General features: G+C 52.6%; 7 protein-coding genes across 7 annotated transcripts; 4 read left to right on the top strand and 3 right to left on the bottom strand.

Moving 5' to 3' along the window:
* Nucleotides 1–554: 554 nt before the first annotated feature.
* Nucleotides 555–1,509, top strand: J4E90_007549 (uncharacterized protein; the record flags this gene model as incomplete). Its single annotated transcript, XM_051437084.1, has 4 exons — nt 555–595; nt 647–798; nt 858–1,304; nt 1,361–1,509. 4 exons carry the CDS (start codon nt 555–557, stop codon nt 1,507–1,509), a joined length of 789 nt encoding a protein of 262 aa, XP_051288830.1.
* Nucleotides 1,510–2,102: 593 nt separating this feature from the next.
* J4E90_007548 (uncharacterized protein) lies at nt 2,103–2,786 on the top strand (the record flags this gene model as incomplete). The annotated part of the gene is made up of 1 exon (XM_051437083.1): nt 2,103–2,786. One exon carries the CDS (start codon nt 2,103–2,105, stop codon nt 2,784–2,786), a length of 684 nt encoding a protein of 227 aa, XP_051288829.1.
* A 568-nt stretch (nt 2,787–3,354) lies between these two features.
* On the top strand, nt 3,355–6,175 carry SEY1 (Dynamin-like GTPase that mediates homotypic ER fusion; the record flags this gene model as incomplete). Its single annotated transcript, XM_051437082.1, has 4 exons — nt 3,355–3,524; nt 3,592–4,032; nt 4,081–5,822; nt 5,874–6,175. 4 exons carry the CDS (start codon nt 3,355–3,357, stop codon nt 6,173–6,175), a joined length of 2,655 nt encoding a protein of 884 aa, XP_051288828.1.
* Nucleotides 6,176–10,076: 3,901 nt separating this feature from the next.
* J4E90_007546 (uncharacterized protein) lies at nt 10,077–11,361 on the bottom strand (the record flags this gene model as incomplete). The annotated part of the gene is made up of 2 exons (XM_051437081.1): nt 10,077–11,266; nt 11,322–11,361. 2 exons carry the CDS (start codon nt 11,359–11,361, stop codon nt 10,077–10,079), a joined length of 1,230 nt encoding a protein of 409 aa, XP_051288827.1.
* Nucleotides 11,362–11,634: 273 nt separating this feature from the next.
* J4E90_007545 (uncharacterized protein) lies at nt 11,635–12,577 on the bottom strand (the record flags this gene model as incomplete). The annotated part of the gene is made up of 2 exons (XM_051437080.1): nt 11,635–12,495; nt 12,554–12,577. The coding sequence occupies 2 exons, from the start codon at nt 12,575–12,577 to the stop codon at nt 11,635–11,637; spliced, it is 885 nt and encodes a 294-aa protein (XP_051288826.1).
* Nucleotides 12,578–13,105: 528 nt separating this feature from the next.
* On the bottom strand, nt 13,106–14,679 carry J4E90_007544 (uncharacterized protein; the record flags this gene model as incomplete). The annotated part of the gene is made up of 2 exons (XM_051437079.1): nt 13,106–13,949; nt 14,036–14,679. The coding sequence occupies 2 exons, from the start codon at nt 14,677–14,679 to the stop codon at nt 13,106–13,108; spliced, it is 1,488 nt and encodes a 495-aa protein (XP_051288825.1).
* A 3,370-nt stretch (nt 14,680–18,049) lies between these two features.
* Nucleotides 18,050–19,210, top strand: J4E90_007543 (uncharacterized protein; the record flags this gene model as incomplete). The annotated part of the gene is made up of 1 exon (XM_051437078.1): nt 18,050–19,210. The coding sequence occupies one exon, from the start codon at nt 18,050–18,052 to the stop codon at nt 19,208–19,210; it is 1,161 nt and encodes a 386-aa protein (XP_051288824.1).
* Nucleotides 19,211–21,374: the final 2,164 nt, after the last annotated feature.

Raw genomic sequence — 21,374 nt, 5'->3', positions numbered from 1 at the left:
GTAGGTGTCAGGGTAGTGAATGCGCATGGGTGATGCATTTCTGATGGAATTGTTGCGAGGCAGAGCATCTTGAGGAGGGAGTCATGGTTCGCTGGGAGTGCATCCCGAAACGAGTTAAATGTTCCTACATCCAACGTAGAGTTGTAAGTAACGAACAGCAAAAGAAGTCCTCTCGAGGTATACTCACTCGATCATGCATCGGTGACCTGATCTCTCAGCGCACGATAATCGGCCCAGCCCTGGAGGAACACAGGGCTAGGCACGGCCTGCCGAAAGGGCCTTACCTCATCACTGCCCGCACATGTCAACGTGGGTCTAGCGGCGCCGGAAGTTCGGCGACGTCACCATGAGTTTTGAGCATTGCGTTATCTTTTAATAAGTCGCCGCGTGCGCCGTCATATTTTGTATACCCATTCAGACTCCACACACATACTCGTCCAAACTCCCAATACTAAGCGTATACCTGGCGCACGATTCTCAACAGCCGCCACATTCTCACGACCGTCCACCATACACCCAAATTCCGAATCGGAGCAGTTTCTACCTAAAACAAGATGAAGGTTCTTACCAAGGAAGAGGAGGCGGCGCATTACAAGTGAGTATTACACTCTAACGTCGATGGGAACTTTGTACTGACAGCTTCAAGTGCCACAATCAAGGGCGGCTCGATAGGTGGTGCCATTGGTACGGCGATAGGTGCTGCAGGTGTCATGGCTGCGAGCAGAAGATACCACTCCTTCCGAGCGCTCACAGTTCCTTTCCGGGCTTTCCTTGTCGCCTCAACAGGAACATTCATCGGTACGTATCTCTCTATCGCGAAATCCCGGAGTTCGATTGCTAACAATGCTACCCCATAGCCGTCATCGCCGCCGACCGAGCCTCCGCAGCATACGACATCGAACACACACCCGAGAAGAAGCGCCAAGTCGAGCGCGAGAAGGAGCGCGAAGCACTATACGAGCAAAACAAAACCGCCCTTCAGCGCGCCAAAGCGTGGGCGACCGAAAACCGATACCCGCTTCTCTTTGGTTTCTGGGTCGTCTCCATGGCTGGATCATGGCACATGGTCAACCGCAACCCATACCTGAGCGGATCACAAAAGCTAGTGCAGGCGCGTATGTACGCACAGGGTGGCACACTGGCAGCGCTGCTAGGCAGTTTTGCGATTGAAGGTGCGGACGCGGCCAAGGGTCAGGGAAGATGGGAGACAATTAGGGTTATCGACCCGAACGATCCCGAGCATAAGCATGTTATCGAGAAGAAGATTCACCACGAGCGATATGCTGGAGAGGACCAGTGGAGAGGTATGTCAAAGTCGTGAAGTTGGATGTGGGAATAGCTAGCTGACTTGATGATACAGAAATGGTAGAGGCTGAGGAGCAACGCGAGAAGGAGCGCAAGGCTGCTGCTGCGGACAAGGAGCACAAGGCTAAGCAGCATGCTGATGCTGCTAACAAGAAGGAGAAGAAGGCCGAGAAGGAAGAAGAGCAGAACAAGAACAAGGCTTAAGGGTGGGTTGAGCTAATGTTCCACACTATCTCACACGACCTCGAATACCTCCGATTCAACCTTCATCCGTCCGATTCGCGCACGATACGGCCTTCGTCTCAGCTTTCTATGGTCTCCAATCTCATTTCCCGGCGTTTGGATGCAAAACACTCTATGACCCTGACCTTGTACTTGTTATGTCTGTACGACTAGGTTGTGTTCAGGCAGCTGGATTTTAATGCGTTGTATGTACATATGAGCGCAGTTTAGCGCATCTACAAAAACCACATCCTTATGCTACAACATTTGATTACGCCATAATGCTGTCTAATTACGCGTTTACATGTCAGAGCTATATCAAATTTCTTTTTGTAAACTCTCCCACCCCGCACGTGTCGGCTGTATGATTCTCAGGGTCCATCATGACGTCTGCGCTCCCAAGTTGGTGCATCAAGCACGTCACATGCTTTCGCGACGAGGCTAGCAGGTGCATACATGTTGTGAGACTTTCTGTTTTGTACTGGTATCTTTGGACTGACTATTACTGAGATTGCAACATCTTTCCACATACAGTCTCCACCAGCAGCTTCAATTGTACTAAGTAAAACGAAGAAATGAGTCAATCAGACGTGTCACGGACGCTGGAAACGATATCACAGAAGCTCATACCCAACACCAATCTCGTCCACCCACCCAAGAAGGCCCAAGATGCACAACTCACGGCGACAATCGCAGACCTACATGTCCACCCGACCATCGAAGCACTACTACACATCCTCAACCATGACTTGGAATCTGCACATTTTCTAGTGCGGCACATGCAGGCTCCGCCAGCTGTGGAGGGGATGCTGCTACACGGTATTCTGCACCGCGCGGAGGGCGACTTCAACAACGCAAGAGCCTGGATAAGCGACGTCGCAGACGCATGTGAAGGCTATCAACCCAAACACAAAGAAGATGGTCAGAAATTGGATGCTGAAGTCGCGAAGCAAGTTGGCAGCAACTCTTCCATCTCGTCTTCCCTGATCGAATTCGTCTATGGCGATGAGGAGCCTAAGAGTCTGATCGACGCTGTTGAGCAGTTTCGAGGCAAGAAGAAGAGTGAGAGAACGGATGATGAGGAGGGCATTGAAAAGAGGATAAGAGGTGAGGCGGAGAAGGTGCTGGAGTGGTGCAAGAACAAGTTTGGAGATGGGGTGTGGGAGGATGCGACGAAGGCTTGGGTCAAGAACAGCGAGGAAATTAGCAAGATCAGTGGGGATATGGTTAGTGGTGGTAAGGGACATAGGGAATTCTGAGACTAGAGATGGTGTTGGCGGTGTCATAGCACGCGTAGTGGGGGTTGAATTATTCTTGTTACTAGAACGCCCGCGCTGTTGAGCGAAGACATCTAGAGCGATCCTTACAGCGATCTCCCAGATTTCGGTAACTTATCGGCACCTGTTCTAAGGACACGTTTATCTTCAGGAACGTCCTGTCAAGCGACCCAGTGATAGTACCGTGAAAGCGATGCCAAGACGTGATGATTTGTTCCTGCCCACGATCGCAACGTGCATCCCCACTACCGCGCTCAACCATGGTTCAGATCGCCGTCCTCGGGGCAACAGCACGTGAGAGAGGCAGCAGGAATGGATGTCTCAAAGCCTGTATACAAACAGAGGGCATGATGCAGGCGACCGTCATCTGTACGGCAGCAACCACCGCCTGGGCTAAGCGAGGATCAGGGCCAGGGTGCAGCGGCGAATGGGCGTCGACGCTCCAGAAGCGGTCGGCCTGTGACATCAACGGCCAGCTTTCACCCCTAACAACGCCATTATTCTTCCCGCACCACGTGCAGCTCTCGGCTGGACTGTACACCAAGCAATCATGGCCGACGATTCCCTCAAAGTGAATGGCCAGGGCCGTCCCAGCAACGTCAAACACCACACGTCCCCCTCGCTCATGATGAACGCCCACTTTGCCGGCGTCGGCGAGAATGTCGACAAGAGCGCCTATGAACATGGCATCCAGGTCATCGACGAGGACAAGATGTTCAAGTATGTCTTCTCCGCGTGCAGGCAATTGGGCAGAGGGGCAGTAGGCTAATGGGTTCTCGCCATGTAGCACAAACGTCTCTACATATCTCAACATCGAGAAGGTTATCCCCGCCGGCTTCAACTACCACCTCATATCCGTCTTTGGCTCGCAGTCTACCGGAAAGTCGACGCTGCTCAACTACCTCTTCGGCACCCAGTTCGGCGTCATGTCCGAGCAGGAGCGCCGCCAGACAACAAAGGGAATCTGGATGAGCAAGAACAAGCGGGAGGAGGGCGGCTCCAACATGGCTGAGAACATCCTCGTCATGGATGTTGAAGGTACCGATGGTAGAGAGCGAGGCGAGGACCAGGACTTTGAGCGCAAGAGCGCCCTGTTCGCGCTTGCCACGAGCGAGGTCCTCATCGTCAACATCTGGGAACACCAAGTCGGACTGTACCAGGGTGCCAACATGGGCCTGCTCAAGACTGTGTTCGAAGTCAATCTACAGCTCTTCGTCAAGGACAGCCAGTAAGTGTTACGACTATCCTGGACCTTCGCATGCTGACAATTCCTTAGATCAACCCCCAGATCCCTCTTATTCTTCGTCATCCGCGACCACCTCGGCACGACACCCCTCAAGAACCTACAGAACACCTTAATACAAGACCTCTCCAAACTATGGTCGACCATCTCAAAACCCAATGGCCTCGAGAACTCGCGGATAGAAGACTACTTCGACTTCGCCTTCGTCGCCCTCCCACACAAGATCCTACAACCCGAGAAGTTTGAGGAGGCAGTCACACAGCTTAGCAGGCGGTTCAAGGAAGGGTACAATGACCCAAGGAAGAGCGGACTCATCGACGAGGCCACAGCACCCATCTTCCTGCCCCAATACCACCGACGGATTCCCGCAGACGGTTTCTCGGCATACGCGGAGGGTGTATGGGATCAGATTGTCAACAACAAGGACTTGGATCTGCCTACACAGCAAGAGCTGTTGGCTCAGTTCCGCTGTGACGAGATCTCACGGGAGGTCCTGGTTGCTTTCGACGAGAAGATTACACCACTGGAGGACCAACAAGCCGAGCATGCTCGGACCGGGCAGCTTTCTGTCATCACCGACCTCGGCCCTGCCATGAGCGCTGCACGAACCAAGGTCTTCAAAGACTTCGACACGAACGCGAGCCGATACCACAAGGGCGTCTACAAGCGGAAGCAGGCAGAACTGGAGGCCAAGGTGGACACACGGTTGAAGGCACTGTTCCAGAAGCAACTCACGGCTGCTCACAAATCTGGAGTGGAGTCCTTCAGCGAAGCCGTCAGCGCGGCGGTGAAAAGCGGTCAGAAGAAGGGCACATACGACTTCGCACAGATTGTCGATTCAGAAAAGAAGCAGGCGCTTGCAAAGTTCGAGGAGAGTGCGAAGGCCATGGCCATTGAAGGCGCGGCCTGGAGCAGTCACGAGAACGAGTTGAAGATTTACAAGAAGGATCTCGATGACGTCTCCGGCCGTCTGCGCAAGGAGGAGATGAGGCGTCTGGCCACACGAATCGAGCGCTGGGTACGATCAAGACTAGACGAGTCTGTCGGTCTGGAGTTCAACAAGCTCGGATCCGGTCGAGGCGGTTCTGGCGCGCCTGAGCATGGCGAGCGACCACCAACAGAGAAGGATCTCTGGGACCGTGTCTGGACTATCTTCACCGAAACTGTTTCGAGCGCCGAGAAGCGATTCACTGACCGCGCATCCAGCTTCGATGCTAGCCCCGAAGAAGTTGAGGTCGGTCTGTGGAGGTTACGGCGGAAGTCGTGGGCTGTGCTCCGCGCGAAGATTGACGAAGAAGTCATGGAGGGCAACATTCTCTTGAAGCTGAGAGAAAACTTCGAAGACAAGTTCCGCTACGACGAGCATGGCGTCCCAAGAATATGGCGACCCACCGATGACATCGAGGGTGTCTACACCAAGGCCCGCGAGTCGACGATCACCGTTATCCCACTCCTTGCCCGTTTCAAGCTGGCGAAGACATCAAGCCCTCCACCGCTCGATGCATGGATCGGCGAAGCTCCTGCGTCAGCAACCGCTGCGGATGAAGACGATCTGACCCCCATTGGTGGCTTAGACGACGAAGAGGGCAAAACCCTGGAAGAGGAGATGACCATCCTCTCTGACGCCAAGCAAGCCGATCTCCTGATCCGCTTCAAGAAGACCGCAGATGGGGTGTACGTGGAAGCTAAGCGTAGCGCGATTGGCGGTATCACACAAGTTCCGTTGTACTTCTACGGTCTCCTCCTTGCGCTGGGTTGGAACGAGATCGTAGCTGGTAAGCCTCTGCCCTTCCTCCCGATACCACCCTCTTACTAACAATGTCCAGTCCTCCGCAACCCAGTATACTTCATCTTCCTCATCCTCCTCGCCGTCGGCGCCTACGTAACCTACACCCTCAACCTATGGGGCCCCATGGCACGCATGGCCAACGCCGCCTCCACACAAGGTCTTGAAGTCGGCAAGGAGCGTCTTCGCGCTTTCCTCGAGAGCTCGGATACTGGCCGCCAGGCTATGGCTATGAGCGGCGGTATGAATGAGACTAGGAGGCACGAGGACGTCAGGATGGACAGGCTGAATGGCGATGGCAAGAAGAGCAGAGCCGAGGAGGAGGACCTCGACGATATTTGAGTGGATGCCACTGCTATTGGCTAGGCTCTTTTGGGTAGATGCTGGATAGCGTAGGATACGGAAAAGGGATTGTATGGCATTGATAAGGTGTGTTTGAGCGCTTTGTTGATAGAATACTAGTTGTTGGGACGGCTTCGTTGGAATGAGAGGCTGAATCGTTGAGTGGCGCTGTGTGCGTTGGTGCACACAAGTGAGTATGTGAATGCTGCAGTGGTGATGATGATGATCGTCAGCAGTACAGGGTTCCGCGGTTCAGTGTCCGCGCTACTGGTGTATATAAACCATCTTTCTGGTTATGCTCTCTTTTCCTCATACACTCTAAAAGTTTCCATCTTTTATTACCAAAAAGTCATGGTTGAAGATTCCATGTAGACTTGGAGACCAACTCTGGTCTTTTATCCCAAAAAAGGGTCACGAGTACCACATGTCTTCTCCTGCCAGAATTTCGAGACATTCTTTACCACACAAAAAAGAATTGCATACGAGATTGATGTCCTCTGGTTCTCTGTCTCGGTTCAAAACTACACCATTATCCGAGAAACTTCATCAAAACGACTTTCTGGCTGACCTCTGCTTCTCCCGCACGAGCGACGAACATCTACCTAAAAACACCTTCGCCGCCAAAATGTCGACTTTGAACTGCGCTATCCCAAAAATGAGTTCTGGTCGCACATGTTGAGACTTTGAAACATCGGAACGCCAGCTGCATGTGCTGGTGTTAGCGTTTGGGAATTCGAACTCAAAAAAACTACCACAACAAAACATGAGCGGCGGGTATCTCTTCTACGGTCTCCATGACCCTCACCTCGCCGAATAGCGCAACGGGCACTTAGACTCTTCCGACGACTGCTGGAGTTGTTGATTATTCCTCCATTCGCTTTCCCGAAACGATATTAGAAATGCGCCATGGCATCGACATCGTGTCTGTCTAAAGCTACCAGCAAAAAAAGAACTGGTCGTTGCTTCTCCCTGCTTCCTTACATTTCGCAGTCACGATGATGTGGCCTCATACAAAATATAGCGACGAAACAGAGCATGGGTGCAGTCGCCTCGCCTCGCCTGGGCCAAACACGAAAACATGTTCGATATGCGACCGATGGAATCGAGCGGGCGGACGAAAAAAACTCTTCGAAGAGTATCACAAGTCACGAAACCTATCAAAAGAACTGGCACCAGCACTCATGTTGGCGGGACGTTGGCAACTGCATTCCTGGTTCAAGATGCAAGGCATACGCAACACGTTCGGCATTCTGCTGGTAACGGATACCGGTATAAGAACATCTATCTTTTTGACGGAGTTGTAGAATCTTTCTCTCTCTTGTCCAACTAAAAAGATGGTCGCACGGTATGATGAAGAGGTGTTGCCTGTATTCAAAATACCCCAAAAATACATCCATGGTCCGCTTCAAGCGATCCGGCTTCATGCGCTATAAATCAAAAGCTGGTGCAAGAAAAGTCATGTGTTGTCTCTCCGGTCAGCCAAGAAGCTGGTCTTAGAAACAAGACGACTTTTCTCCCATGTCGTGGGAATCTGCTTCTCGCTTTTTCTGGACTTGCGAAAATACCGAATGAGCGTTCAACTTCGGCATCCACCCGGTAGGTCTAAGATCCAAAAGATGTTTTCGAAAGCGGCATGCAGTCTCTGGCTGGCTTGTGCCCTCGATGTCTATAAAGTCACCTCCAATCTCAGTACCGTCGTCTCTGCGATAACAACAATATCTCTTCCCGGTTTCCAAACTAGGCGATCTTTCTGCCATGAGCAGGAAAGACGAGTCCAAAACACAGGCACACAATGCCATGACCCTCGCCTGAGATTCGGGCGAGATTACTTGAAAGAGGGACTTCGAAGGCATATGACTTTGCCGTTGTCAAAGAGAATACGAAGCTTGCAACATTAGATTTTACAAAGTTCGATATCCTGGTTGAATGCCGCTCAAATCAAAGTATGCCAAGTGGAAACACATGAAGACACGAAAAATAGCAAGCACCGATCTATGATTCTCTCCTTTGGGCCTCCACATCTACCATCCAGCTTACGCCAATCGGCGCAGAAGAGCTTTCATCAAAACACGGGCCACATTTTTACTGGGCTTGTAAGGACTCTCTCGGCTTCGAATCTACGCCTCTTCTTCACAAATACTTCACCAAACGATATTATCAAACACAAAGATCGATGACCTATGGGAGAGGCGAGAAGCACGAAAAGGCGAAAGAGATCCGCCATGATCTTGCGGCCGCGCTGGTCTCGTAAAGCAAATTGTATGCAGTTTTAGTCGTATCAGACCACCCAACCGACCTGATAAGGACTTTTTGCGAAGCGACAGATGCATGCAAAATGAGCGGCAAAAATCTGTATGTTCGCTGCCCGAGATGGACAAAAAACCATGCAAAATTCGATTTATTCCGAGCTCTCGGTTTCCACAAGTTACTACATGCAAAAGCTCTTTGACCGCTATCGTATGATTTTGGCTGATCTTCCGGCCTAGATGTCTACTATACCAAGGCTCCAGACTTTGCTACCTTTAACTCACCAGCCGCTCTGTCTGAATACCTCTTTCCAAAAATCACGCTCATCATGAGCAATGACTGTCTTCCTACGGACCGAAAAATACTGGAGATAGCATAGCATGTTCTGGTTGCCTTCCTGGAGCGAGGTCAGCTCGTTCATGTTGCTGTCGAGACGTGGTCCACCAAATACGTGGTAGATCAGAGCCATGCCGCCTCACTCATGGTGTCGACTCAGCATAGTACAGCGATACCAGTCTGCGTTCTTGAAACACTCCAAAACAGTGGGCTCCGCTTCTCATGGCTACGAGCATGCGCTGGAGCGTTACTATAAAGCCGTCGATTGTGTTTCTCGACTTACTCTCCATCCAACCCCTCTCTCCCGACAGTCTACAAAAGCACGAACACGCGACCTATGGTGTTTGCTCCAAGTCGGAAATTTTTAACGATGTCTCAACATGACTGAGTGGTCGGAAGAACTTCCAATATTACCATGTGCAGACTACCCAGTTCTCCCGATCTTAATCCGAGAATTTGAGCCGCTCACTTCATGGTCTGACCAGCCAATTGCGAACCAAAAGTGAGATCTCCAAAATCGCATAAGTGTTACCAGCCACTCGTCTCCATCTACAGCTCGACTAGTAGACTCCTAGATCTATAAAACCTCTCCTCTCCGCACTTCCCAACATTCAGCACCACAGTCGTATGTCCAACCTAAAAAATCTCAAAACGTGACGCATCCGATTCATGAGATTCTCTCTGCTTCTCCAAACCCCCAAAAAGAACAGATGAACCGGGTATGACGGTCGGTTGAAAGAGAGCACTAGTCGATTTAAACTCTACATCAACCAAGACATGTTCTCATTTGAGAGCAGTTGCGAAAACAATATTGGCATCACCATATGCTGGTTAGCATCTAAAACAACGATTCAGGCAATGTATGTGCGAGACGGCTGCCAGCAAAGAAGAAGCTCGGGCCCTGATGAGTTGTTGCTGTGGGTAGCCCTTGTCTGGGATTATAAAGATCCGATCTCGCACTCGAACCCGTTCTCTTTTCACATATTAAATTGAACGTTCGACTCAAAAAAGAGCGGGCAATATGCATGGTGTAAGCTGGTGCACAGAAGACTACAACGAAAGATCCGTGGACTGAGTGTGAACGCTACCGGTTACGAAAAATTCTCACGAAGAGAACACTATGTCGCGCAGACGATAGGAACCGATGTGTATGCCTAAGCGGAGAGGATGTTCTTGTAAGACCTGAGGGAGTAACAGTGTCCGTAGTAGATTCCATCACCAAAACAAGACACCGCCAGAGTCAATGGCGGCTCGGTCGACTGAAGGACATCATCGTAGCTTCGATCACTCAAATTAAATCCTACCCAACGCACGCCATCTAAACCCCAAACTTCCTCGGATCCAGACTCCCAATCTGCGCACTCTTCACATCGCCATCATACACAAACTCACTCAACAACTTCCCCGTGGCCGGCCCATTCTGAATCCCCCAACAAGTATGCCCAGCCCCCATCAACAGGCCCTTCACACTCGTCCTCCCAATAAGCGGCCCACTCCCCCTACTAACATTAGGCAAATAACACGCCTGCCTCGCCGTAACCTCTCCGTCCCTCAGCTCCTCGGAGATAGCAGAGACCTGGTCGAAAATCTCCTGACACTTACTCTCGTCGCATTGAACGAGATCTGTAGATGTGGGTAGGGGAACGAGGTGGTCGCCCTCGCCGCAGGCGTAGACTTCCTGGTTGGGCCGGGCGTAGATCTCTGGGGTTACGGTTTCGCCGCGTTTGTTGTTGCCGCGGGGCATGTCTATTGAGGTGAAGAGGGCGTAGGCGGAGACGGGGCGGGAGGGGCGGATGGTGACGCTGTGGGCGCGCAGGGCAGAGATGGGTGATGGCTTCCAGACTGTCTTTGTCCAGGGGCCGGCTGTGAGGATGACGGTGTCGGCGGGGAGGTTGTGTTCTTCGCCTGAGTCTTTGCTCTTGTAGGAAACTGATTTTACGGCGCCGGCTTCATGTTCGATGTTGGTGGCGGAGCCGTAGACGATTTTGACACCCTTTTCTTCGGCGAGCTGCGCCATGCTTGTGGTGAAGTGATAGGGGTGCACTTGCGCCGTTGTGAGTGGTGTGCCCATCTCTTCATAAGACTTGATGCCATCCGCTGCTACCCAATCGAGGTCTTTCGGTACACCGGCAGCGCGTAGTAATCCAGTTGCTCTCTGCGTGCGCTTTTGTAGACTGACCGAGTCATCTTTGCTCTTGCCGTTCGCACCGTCTTTGCCACCCTTGTTCTTGGCTAGAACACCGTACGTATCGACCTGACCACAGTGCACGGCTCGGTATCCCCAACGCTCAGCGCCGCAATGCTTCTCGGCTAACTCCTGATGAAGTTTGTAACTTAACGGAACGATGCAGTTGGGGTATGCCCATAATGCGAGAAGACCACCTGCTTTTCCTGAGGCGCCACCAGCAATCTTAGTAGCTTCTAAAAGTGTGATGCTGTCTCTCTCTTTGTTAAAGTTTGGGTGGTGCGACAGGAAGTATGCTGTAGTTGAGCCAATGATGCCGCCACCTGAAGTTGTTAGCAAGAAAAGTCATCGAAATAGAAAACTTTCGGCCAGTCTTACCGATGATGACAATGTTACGCTTCTGCTGTTCGGCTGCCATGATGTTTGTTAGGCGCGAAGTTGCTCTTAGCATGAAGGTGTTGTTGGGTTGCGAGAGTGGCGTTGTTGGTGTTGCACTTTTCGGTCAGATTTAAACCGACCACTGAGGTACGTCATAGTTCACATGTGCGCGAGTGTTCGCAGAACCGCCCTTAGAGGAGTGTACTTGACTAAGATGAAGATATTATTCTGCTATCAGAGCATAGGAAGGGCGACCCTAGTATCTAAACAAGTAAGGAAAATCGTGAGACTATTAGGATAAGGCTGTGTCGCCTTAGAAGTCGCCGCCCATGTCGCCCATGTCATCACCACCGCCCATATCTCCTCCACCCATATCATCATCACCGTAGTTATTCTCGACGTAGGTGTCGCCACCGTCTCCTGCCATTGCTGATCCGATGAGCCCACCGGCCAGCAGACCTCCTCCAGCTCCAAGGGCCATGCCTCCCATGCCGCCGCCTCCCGGACGCCTGCCGCCACCCATGCCACCTCCCATAGGCATACCCCCGCCCATGGGCCGACCGTATCCTCCTCCTCCATAACCACCTCCGTAGCCTGCATGACCGTATGCTGGCTGGCCGTAGCCATGCTGTTGTGGTGGGTAACCGTGCGATGACGATGAATGGGATGAGCCAGTGGCCTTTCCGAGGATCTTGCCTAGCAGTCCTTTGCCCTTGCTTCCTTTGTCTTGTGTACTCGAGTCGTGGTGTTGCTCTTGTGGGTACGAGCTGGTGGTCTGCTGGCCATAGCCGCCGTACTGTGGTGGTTGCGACTGGCCAGGCTGCTGGTAGTAGTCGTTCGCATGTCCGCGTGTGTCGCTCGAGTGTCCGTTGGCGCGCGCTTGTTCTTCTTCTTGTAGCCTCCTGGCAAGCGCCTCATCCTCGCTCGTGTTCGCGTATGGGTTGTTGCTGCCAAAGCCTCCCTTCTCACTGGGGTACCCACCTACCGCGCCACTTGCTGGAGGCGCATATCCGGGGGGTGCGCCAGCGGGCGGGGCTTCGCCGGGAGGATAGACAGCCTCGGTTGGCTTGTCCCATTGCGACTGCTTTGTGTAGGTGTTGACGTAGAACCACTCGTTGTATTGTGGGTTCCAGACGGCCTTCCAGCCTTCGGGTACCTTTGGCGGGGGAGGGCCCTGTGAATACTGTTAGCGATGCCATGCGACACCAATGCTACGATTGCGATGTACGTACTGGTGGTGGTGCGAAGTCTGCCATGCTGTGAGGTTGATATGAGAGAGCCGAGTGTCGGATGTGTAGGAAGGCGAGTAAAGTTGAAGAGATCTGATGTAGAGTGCGTATAACAGGTAATGTCGCAATGTGAGCTGCGGGGTGGTGGGCTAATAACCCAGGGCATTACGCGCGACCGGGAGCTTCAGTCGAGTGCGCGTCATCGTGGCGAACGAATAAAGCGCCACGTGCCTGCTGAGCCACATTGCGCCACGGAATCAGTAGTTCTCTTGGACGATATGCCGTGGATCCGTAGATAGTGCGCGACGGTTTGGTCACGAATGGTGGATCTTGAAGAGTATTCTATGGAAGTGATGTCATGGGAAACCTGGGATGCGAACAGACATGAAGCAGGCTAGTCCCAAATCAGCACCGGAGAGATGCCCAAACATCCTCACACCACTATCATCCTTCAACGATGAAGAAAATGAGGGCCCGAAATCTGTAGGCTCCTTTCTGTATTTTCCACCCTCCTCCTAGCAGTTCTCTGATGTGCGCCTCTGTCCAGCCACCTTTCTAGCGGTCCGTCTGTTCTACCACCATGCAGATGCCTGCGTCTTCGTACAGCTTGCCACAGTCTTTCCGAACCATCTTTTCCATCTCTGGTAGTGATTCCCACGTAGTATCTGCAGCGAATTCTCCCGTAGGACCATCAATATTGATCATAGTCGCGGAGACAAAGGACGATGACACGGCGCTTATAAAATTGAAGGTTGCTTTGTCGAGGTCCGGCAATACGTTTTGCATCTTCAACACAGCCAGTTGTTCTATAACCATCTTAGTCTGAATATTGCTGGTCATATAGCGGAGAGTGATGTGCTTCAGGGTAGCCGGAAGCTGGTCTTTCAGGAGAGCATGGATGGTATCGGGCTCTGCCTCATCAAATGGGATGCTTAGGAGGTCCAAAAGAGGTATTATCAGTGTTTTGAGATTCCCGAAGCTCTTGAGGTTACTCTTTCCAGACTTGTTTCCAGAAGAAAATAGCATTAGCCTCTGCAGCGAGAGCTTGGAATGCGCGAATGAAGCCAAGAGGTCTGGTAGAGCGATGTCGGATCCTGTGACTGCATCGACCTGAGCTGGAGCAGGTCGGTAGGCCATAATGACCAGACTCTGGCCGATCATGATCTTACGCAAGAGGCGAACGTTCACTGCGCATTTGAGAAGGACAACTCCTTCGAGTCTGGTCGAAGGAAGCGCTTTGGTCGTGAAATTATGACCACCGGCGGCGATGGCCATAAGGTAGATGCTCCGCAGGTTTGGCATGATGTCGAAGATCTGTAGACTGTTCTTGACAACTGGCTCTTCAACGCTCGTGTTCGAGCCATTGATATGTAGCGCCGAAACCTTCTGAAGCGCTGTGCTAGAACGAGAGAGGAATTGATGCCTAGATGTTGGTGCACCAGATCAGTACATGTTTCACGTCGACCGTAGAGGGACTTGACTTACCAGTCGAGGAGCGGAAAGGGGCTCAGTCCATCAATCCGGAGGTCCTCCATGTTGGGTAGCAGAGCCAGCATCAGCACAAGCTGCGCGTCCTCTACGCCCCTCCTGAGGAGTCGTAGGAAGTCGCCGTCCTCTTTCAGTGTTGTATACCATACGATGCTCGCCTTCAGCGCCGATACAGAAAGCGATGTAGGCTCCATGACTATACCGGCCTTGACTGCAGCTCCGACAAACAACTTGAATCTCGCTGCAGCTGAATCTCGCACGCTCTTCTCTGTGCTTGTGAACGATGGGCCACTCTTCTCGACCTGGTCCACATCCCTAAATTCCGTCACGCCCCGCCACGCAGCTCCTGTCGCAACCTCATACTCCGAACGCCATCCGCGGATGTCGACAAGCTTCACCTTCGCCGCAAGATCGGGGCGCTCGCATACCGTGCGGAGGAAGAGATGGAAGGGCGCCTTCGCTGGCGCGGTGCGGTTGAGGTAGGTCTTGTAGAGGGTGTCGGTCGCGGAGACGTTCGCCTTCTTTGACGTCAGGGCAAGTGCGCGCAGGGCCGATCGAGGAAGGAGACTAGCGATCTGGTCCATCAACTCAGTAGGTAGTTTCAGGAAGCTGGCGGCGCCAGTAGTCTGCGCGCTCGCCATCGTGGATGTATGTGTGTTGATGTTGGCAGTGTCGTCACTTGTTGTTTTGACTTGATCGGGGAGGAGCAACTGGTTGCTACCCAGAACTCGTGGTAGTGGCGGGAGCTGACTGTACGCGAGCAGCCTCATATTACACGAAACGAGGATATGTCTGCAGAGATGTGTGTGCAGACAACCAGGGTGAGCCAATGGGGATCTTCGCGATATCCCAGCTATCGGGTGGTTCTGTTGCCAGGCCGACTATACGAGCGCAATGCTTTGCATGTCTATTCTTTTGATATCCCGATACCTTCTCAATTCGTCGTTAATCTCAAAGATCCAAAGTTGGAGTTCCAACTTTACGATGTTTCTCGCTATCGTTCCGCTTGCCGCGTCGCCCATGTCCACGTGCCCACAGAGCTGTGTTCACCTTCACTTTTGCAGAAACTTCCACCCCTGTCTCAGACCTTCTATTGTGACGCCTTTTCATTTTTTCGCTGCCGCCTACAGCGCACAGGCTCTTGGCTTGGCGCCTACACACGGCGTATATTGAGTTTCTTCCAGCCTTGTCCTCCACCTCTTTCTTCCTCCACCACCACGCAGGTAAGTGCTCGCCCCCAACTCCCGCTTGCTGACTATCCCCGCGAGGGTAGCATTCCCTCCCTACGAACTGGATCCTCTTTAGCCTGTCAGTATCCTCCTAGTCTTTGCCCCCAGTTCACACTGCCAGCGATTTGCTTGAGCTCGTGTCTCTTGGGTACTAACGCTGGATCCGTGACTCTCTGTTGTAGGGAGGGCGTAGCCACACTGTCTTGCACCCGCAGCTCGACAGTGCAGCTTCCCCCACTCATCCCGGTGTTATGGACTGGCCCCAGCGGCAATGCCTCTGTATACGACGGCATGCTATGGACCGCATGAATCCAGAGCGTTGGGGAGATACGCATACCACCGGGTGAGAAGAGAGCCACGGATATGGAGTTGCCTTCGGGCTTCCTGACAGACCAAATGGTCCTGGCCTGATCCCCATGATGGCTCTGGCGGCTTAGCACGCCCAAATAGAAGTAAGCGGGGTTTGCCATCCATCATTTGTGCAGAGAGTTATCCCAGCCCTTGGTCCAACAGGTACCCACTGGGGTAGGCACACCCGCAATGGGTTAGCACATCACCGAGATGGAGGACGACATATACATATACATGTATCGACCGGCGACATCGACCGGCGATACCGACCAACGACGCCCACCGGCAACATCGACAACCGACGCGGCTATGATCTCACAAGCTTCGGCTTGCTGAGAACTTTCTTCCAATCATTCGGCACTCATCCAAGTGATGAGGATCGATAGGAACCTTCTTTTTTCATTGAGTCTTCGCCCTGGTGGCGTTGCTTGAGGAAGAAAACTTTGCTTTATGATACTGGAGAGAAGTGACTGGGGTGACATTGCAGCTTGCTGTGCATTACACCCGACATGATGACAAGCAGTAATTGGAAGAATAACAGGTGAAGTGTTGCGCGAAGCTGAGTGTTTGATGAGAAGAGATGATAGGTAAATTGAATGAACGGTCAAGTCCCAGAACGCAGACACGACATCGTGGCGGGGATATGGTGAAGACAGCATGCGACAGCGCGATAACGACATGCTCCTGCAATGCGCCAAGTAGCGTAGGTACGAGCTGAGGTTCCTAGTCGTGTCGCTGAGAAAGTAACATCTGAATCTCCAACATTCACAACCGTTGGAGAAGACTGAGAGGCATTCTGATCGCACAAGTGAGCTGTTCGTTATGCGGACGAGGTTGGTGGTCTTTGACAGTCAAAAGCAGTAAGGAAAGACAGCGAACAGTAAGTGCGAAGCAGTGCAATTATTGGTCGATGGTGTGCGTCGAGGTAAGTCGCGTTACTGCTCCACCGTACTCACACCGATAGCTCAGCTCACCCGCGCTTCTAAGAACGGCGAGGTAGAGGACGACGCCCATCCACGACCCTCCAGTGAGAGCCTCGGAGGAGCTAAGCACCGAGCCTATTTTGAGAAGAGCACCGAGCCCTCGAAGTGCCTTTGAAGCGTAGTTACGTATCCGCAATATTTCCATAATCTTACCTGTCTAGAAGCCAACACGGCGAGGCTTCCTCTAAGATGGGCCCAAGATCCACTCTCGTATATCCCAGAGCGGTATGCCGGTACCAGTCCCGCTACATCATCGTGAGCTTGCGCCTGTTGATTCTTGGTGCAACATCTAGCAGGCGTTTCGTGCCAAGTAGTTCTGTTGAGGCATGTGTCCTACGATCGGACTCTCTCCGGTAGTCGTCGGTGTGCTTCATGTATGGCTTCGTGAACGACGTACCGGTATGGCGAGTGCCGCGCTAAAGAATATTGCGGAGCCCCACGCGCCAGCCTCGAGCAGGTTGTATTGAAATGGAATTCCACGGCCTCGATGCGCTATCCGATCCACAATTGCATTCCTGCAGGATAAGCTGACTCGGGCTTCCATTCGATCATACCAAGCGTGGTGAGGCCGTTACAAGCTCGCCGATCTTCAAGATGTCCGTACGTCATAGGTGGCCATCGTATCAAGCATAGGAGAGTCGGCCAAGAGCAACAAACTCCATGGCATGGTGTACTTGTCAGCCTCATCCAATTGTTGGGACGCGTCCCACCGTGCCGCTCGGAGGGCGATGGACCAGAAGTGGCGCCCGAGATGTTCCGGTGGCAGGCTCGCTTGTATGCATCTCAGCCATACGCCTCGGTAATGGCTACTGGAGACGGGATATCGACATCAATGTGGCATAGCGTTTAGGTGGTAAACAGCGCATTTCGGTGAGTGTGGAGATGCTTGGCAGGACTTCGGTATCTAGACTCAGCGGTCCGACAGGATTGTGTCGTGCTTGGTTTGCTTGGGCTGGAAATCGGCTCCATATGTGGTCTTCGGAAGTGCGTAACACTGCGTCTTGTTAGCTTTGGAGCGCGATTTATGGGTTCTTGTCCGTGCGAGAGTCTATGCAAGACGCGTCCTAGATGGAAGCTTGATGTAATGGCCAAAACCTAACGCGTTGCTTATTGTCTGGACATCCGGAATTACGCAAGGTGCGGGGCTAGGCGTCGGCCGGGAGACTCACAACCAGGAACAAGGAACGGCTGCGGGATATTCGGCGGGCGCGAGGCATTTTGGCAGTATTGGGAAAGTCGAGATATAAGAGTGGAGTAATCGTCCCAACTGAGTGGAGATGGAAGGTGGCTGAGTCGAGATTGCCAGGCGACTAATCGAGTGTCGCGTGACGGCAAGCCGGGAACCTGCTTGGCGCTGAACACCACCAAGGGCTTATCAGCTGGCCAATCCCCATGTCTCGGTGCCATCCACGGCCTTCGATTCCAATGCAGGGCAAACCTTCTCCAAGATGATGATCCAGGACGAAGACTACTTCATCCCGCCCAAGAGCGGCCGGTACCGCTGGTACAATGAACCCCGCCAAACCTCCATCAGGTCGATAAGGATGACTGACGACAACACTGCAATGAACGATTCGAGCCCCTTGCTGCAACTACCTCGAGAACTGCGCGATGAGATCTGGGAGCTGGCTTTCAACTCGACGAGGCTGACGTTCGGCCTGCGATACACACCCCGCTATGGCGAGAGGTATCTGAAGCCTGCCCCACATTCCCTCGCGCTATTGCGCGTATCCCGCCAGATACACATCGAAACACGCGACATATGGCTTCAGCGTGTTACGTTCAACTTTGAGGACCCTCAGACTATGCTAAACAGACTCTCCGAGTTACCTGAATCTACTGTGTCCAAGATCCGCCACCTTCGGCTGATCGGCTCCCCAATGATGCGTTATCTCAAAGGGTTCGACGACCTCATGTATCGTCACGAATCGATCTTTCAGCTTCTCCCTGCGCTCCGACTGGACTGCTTGACAGTTTTTGCAGTAGCCGCTGCTGCACCGGAGTATGACGCCATCACGAACTTGATCAACCGCGGGAACGGTTGGAAGGAGCTTCGCTATGTCACTCGGAGTTCGCGCATGCTCGGCTTCAGCCCCTCCAGGAGCCACGGATCTCGTGAGACCGGTGACATATGCCGTCAGCCTCAGCCGAGATTCTGGAACAAGAGACTGTGGAACAGGGATGGAGAAGGCTCCGGATCGATTGTTCAGGTCTTCAGGTCGACAGAGGAGAACGACTGCACGTCCGTTCTTGACCCGAACAGGCGAGAGTCTTTCGAACAGAACCCAGAAGAGCATCAACTCCAGGGATTCGGCAGGGTGGACGATGAGGATTTGACAAAGGGTGCTGGCGCCCGAAAGGCGTTGCTTGTCTTGGTGAAGCGCGGCGAAAGTGTGGACGTCACCCAGAAGTCGCCTGGGTACGGAAAAGAGCGGGACATGAAGGCAAGGTTTCACAAGAGGAGTTGGAGGGTGCGAAAAAAAGTCATCGTTTGGACGCCACTTGATGCGGAGAAGGACGACGATGATGTTGGCAATGGTTGGGCGAGGCCTCAGATCCGGCGTCCACCATACGGCTTTGACGACTACTACGATATCGACGACATATGAGAAGAAGCAGATGAGTCGAGACTGGACTTCTTGGCGTGGCATGAGTGCACCACTCATATCATCATTTTACCACATTCAACATGATATTTCCAACGCTCGCACTTACCGAGGACTAACGTCTGCGGCTAATGACGCGGGGTACCTTTATCTCAATTCCGGTGACAGCAAGACCATCGAACTGCACCTTTGGGATTTGGCCTTCCCAGGCGAAACGCCATCAAGAACGGCGAGACGGACGAACATGAATAACGTATGACTGATTACTTTAGATGTCTTGTGAGGTGGCAGGTCTTTCATGTTGGAGGCCGGAACGACTTGAAACTGTTTCGAGCACGGACAGTTCGACACAGTCACGGCTGCAAAAGCAATTGACCGCTGGCGGTCAAACCGGGTTGCGCATTTCTGATTTTGAGGTTTTCGAAACCTATATCTCCTATCCACGTGGGTGTTATTGGCGTGCTAACTGTAAAGGTCCCGATGATAGACATTTCGGTACATTCTTCAGATATTTTCGAGCAGGCTCAGGTAGATAGACAGCAAAACAATCTTCATCCTCATAATCAACTCCATCTCTCATGAGGGTTCGAGCTTTTACGAGCGCTCTATGTGTGTGAGGTAAATACCTATCCGACCAGATCATCGTCTCGATGACCCAAGTCTTGGCAACTATCTACTCTAACACAACCCCTAGCCACGAACTCAATGAGACGCACGAATAACACCAAAACAACAATTTCAGGACATGACGTTCAAAATCACGTTACTTCCCTCCGAGCGAGTACCGTGATACGCAACCCCGGACAGACTGTCCAACAAGGTACTACCTCACACCATCCAACCCATGCAGAACTTCTGAACCTCGCCAATCCGCGCCACACACAAACTCGAAATTCTCTTGCCTAGAATTCCTGCTGCTCTTTCGCAAGAACCTCATCTTATCGATCGAACGAAACTGCCAACATGTCGCACGAATCAGTCTGGTACTCGCGCCCGCGCAAATATGGCAAGGCCTCTATCGGCTGGTATGTATGCGACTGAAGCTCAAGAGGAAGAGGAGGTATCAAAGAAGATGGACTGTGCTGACGAAGAGTTAGTGTCGTTACCGGTGACAAGAAGAAGGCCGGTATCATTCGCAAGTACGGAATCAACATGAGCCGTCAGGCTTTCCGTGAGAAGGCGCAGGACATTGGGTTCGTCAAGGTATGTGATTAGCTGCGGAGGGTGATGTTTCGCAACGAAACAAGGGAAAGAAAAAGAAGGGACGGGAACGATGAGATGGGGGCTGACTAGGAGACAGTATCGCTAAGCGCAGCCGCGATGGGCGCAGAATTGTGATGAGAGTGTCAGAGAAATGATACACGAGAGTACTACATCTAGACACCAAGACCTCGATCACGCGGATAGAGATGGAAGACGGAAGGAAGAGATTATGCATCGGTTTCCTAGTATGTAGCTACCATGCTACTACACTGTTCCCATATTCTCAAATGAGCGAAACCGATAGCTCCTTCCATATCACTCCTTGCGCCCAATCGTGCATGCCATCAATCAGACCTTGCGCCCTAGCCATCAAACACATCACGAGCCTAAAACTCAGCGATATGATACGCATCCAACGCCTCCTCAACCTCCGCCACAGGCTCAGACACCAGATACGGCCCCTGCGGATTCATCACCTCAATCCCGCTCCCATACCCCCCATCCACAACTTTCACCGCACTAACCACGCCCTGCCCCTTGCCCTGCCCCTTCAATTCACCCACTGACTTGATCGCCCCAAACCTGCCATACACCCCACTATTCTCCTCATACATCTTGTAATACGGGAACCCATGCGACGCATAAAACTCATGCGAAAGAGGTCGGGTAAGCGGCTTCCGCCCCGTAACAGTTTCGTACAGCGCGGCATTCAGGATCTGCGCGTTGAACACGGTGGTTTTGGCAACGTCCCAGTTAGGGCGCAGGGTGTCGCGGTGGATGACTTGGTGGATGAGGCCGCCGGCTGCGAGGTTCATCTGCGCGGTTGTGGGGTCTGGGGGGCCGGCGCCGCGGAGGCGGAGCACCATGTGGATGGTGGATTCTTTGTAGATGCGGTAGTCGTCGAAGTCGCGGGAGTCTGGTGGGGGGTTAGCATGATTGGAGGTATGTGTAGCGAGTGGGGTGG

The sequence above is a fragment of the Alternaria incomplexa genome, assembly GCF_024043165.1.
Source record: "Alternaria incomplexa strain BMP 0042 chromosome Unknown scaffold_11, whole genome shotgun sequence".
NCBI lineage: Eukaryota > Fungi > Ascomycota > Dothideomycetes > Pleosporales > Pleosporaceae > Alternaria > Alternaria incomplexa.
The sequence above is the reverse complement of the archived record's forward strand: the minus strand, read 5'-3'. Positions and strand labels throughout refer to the sequence as shown.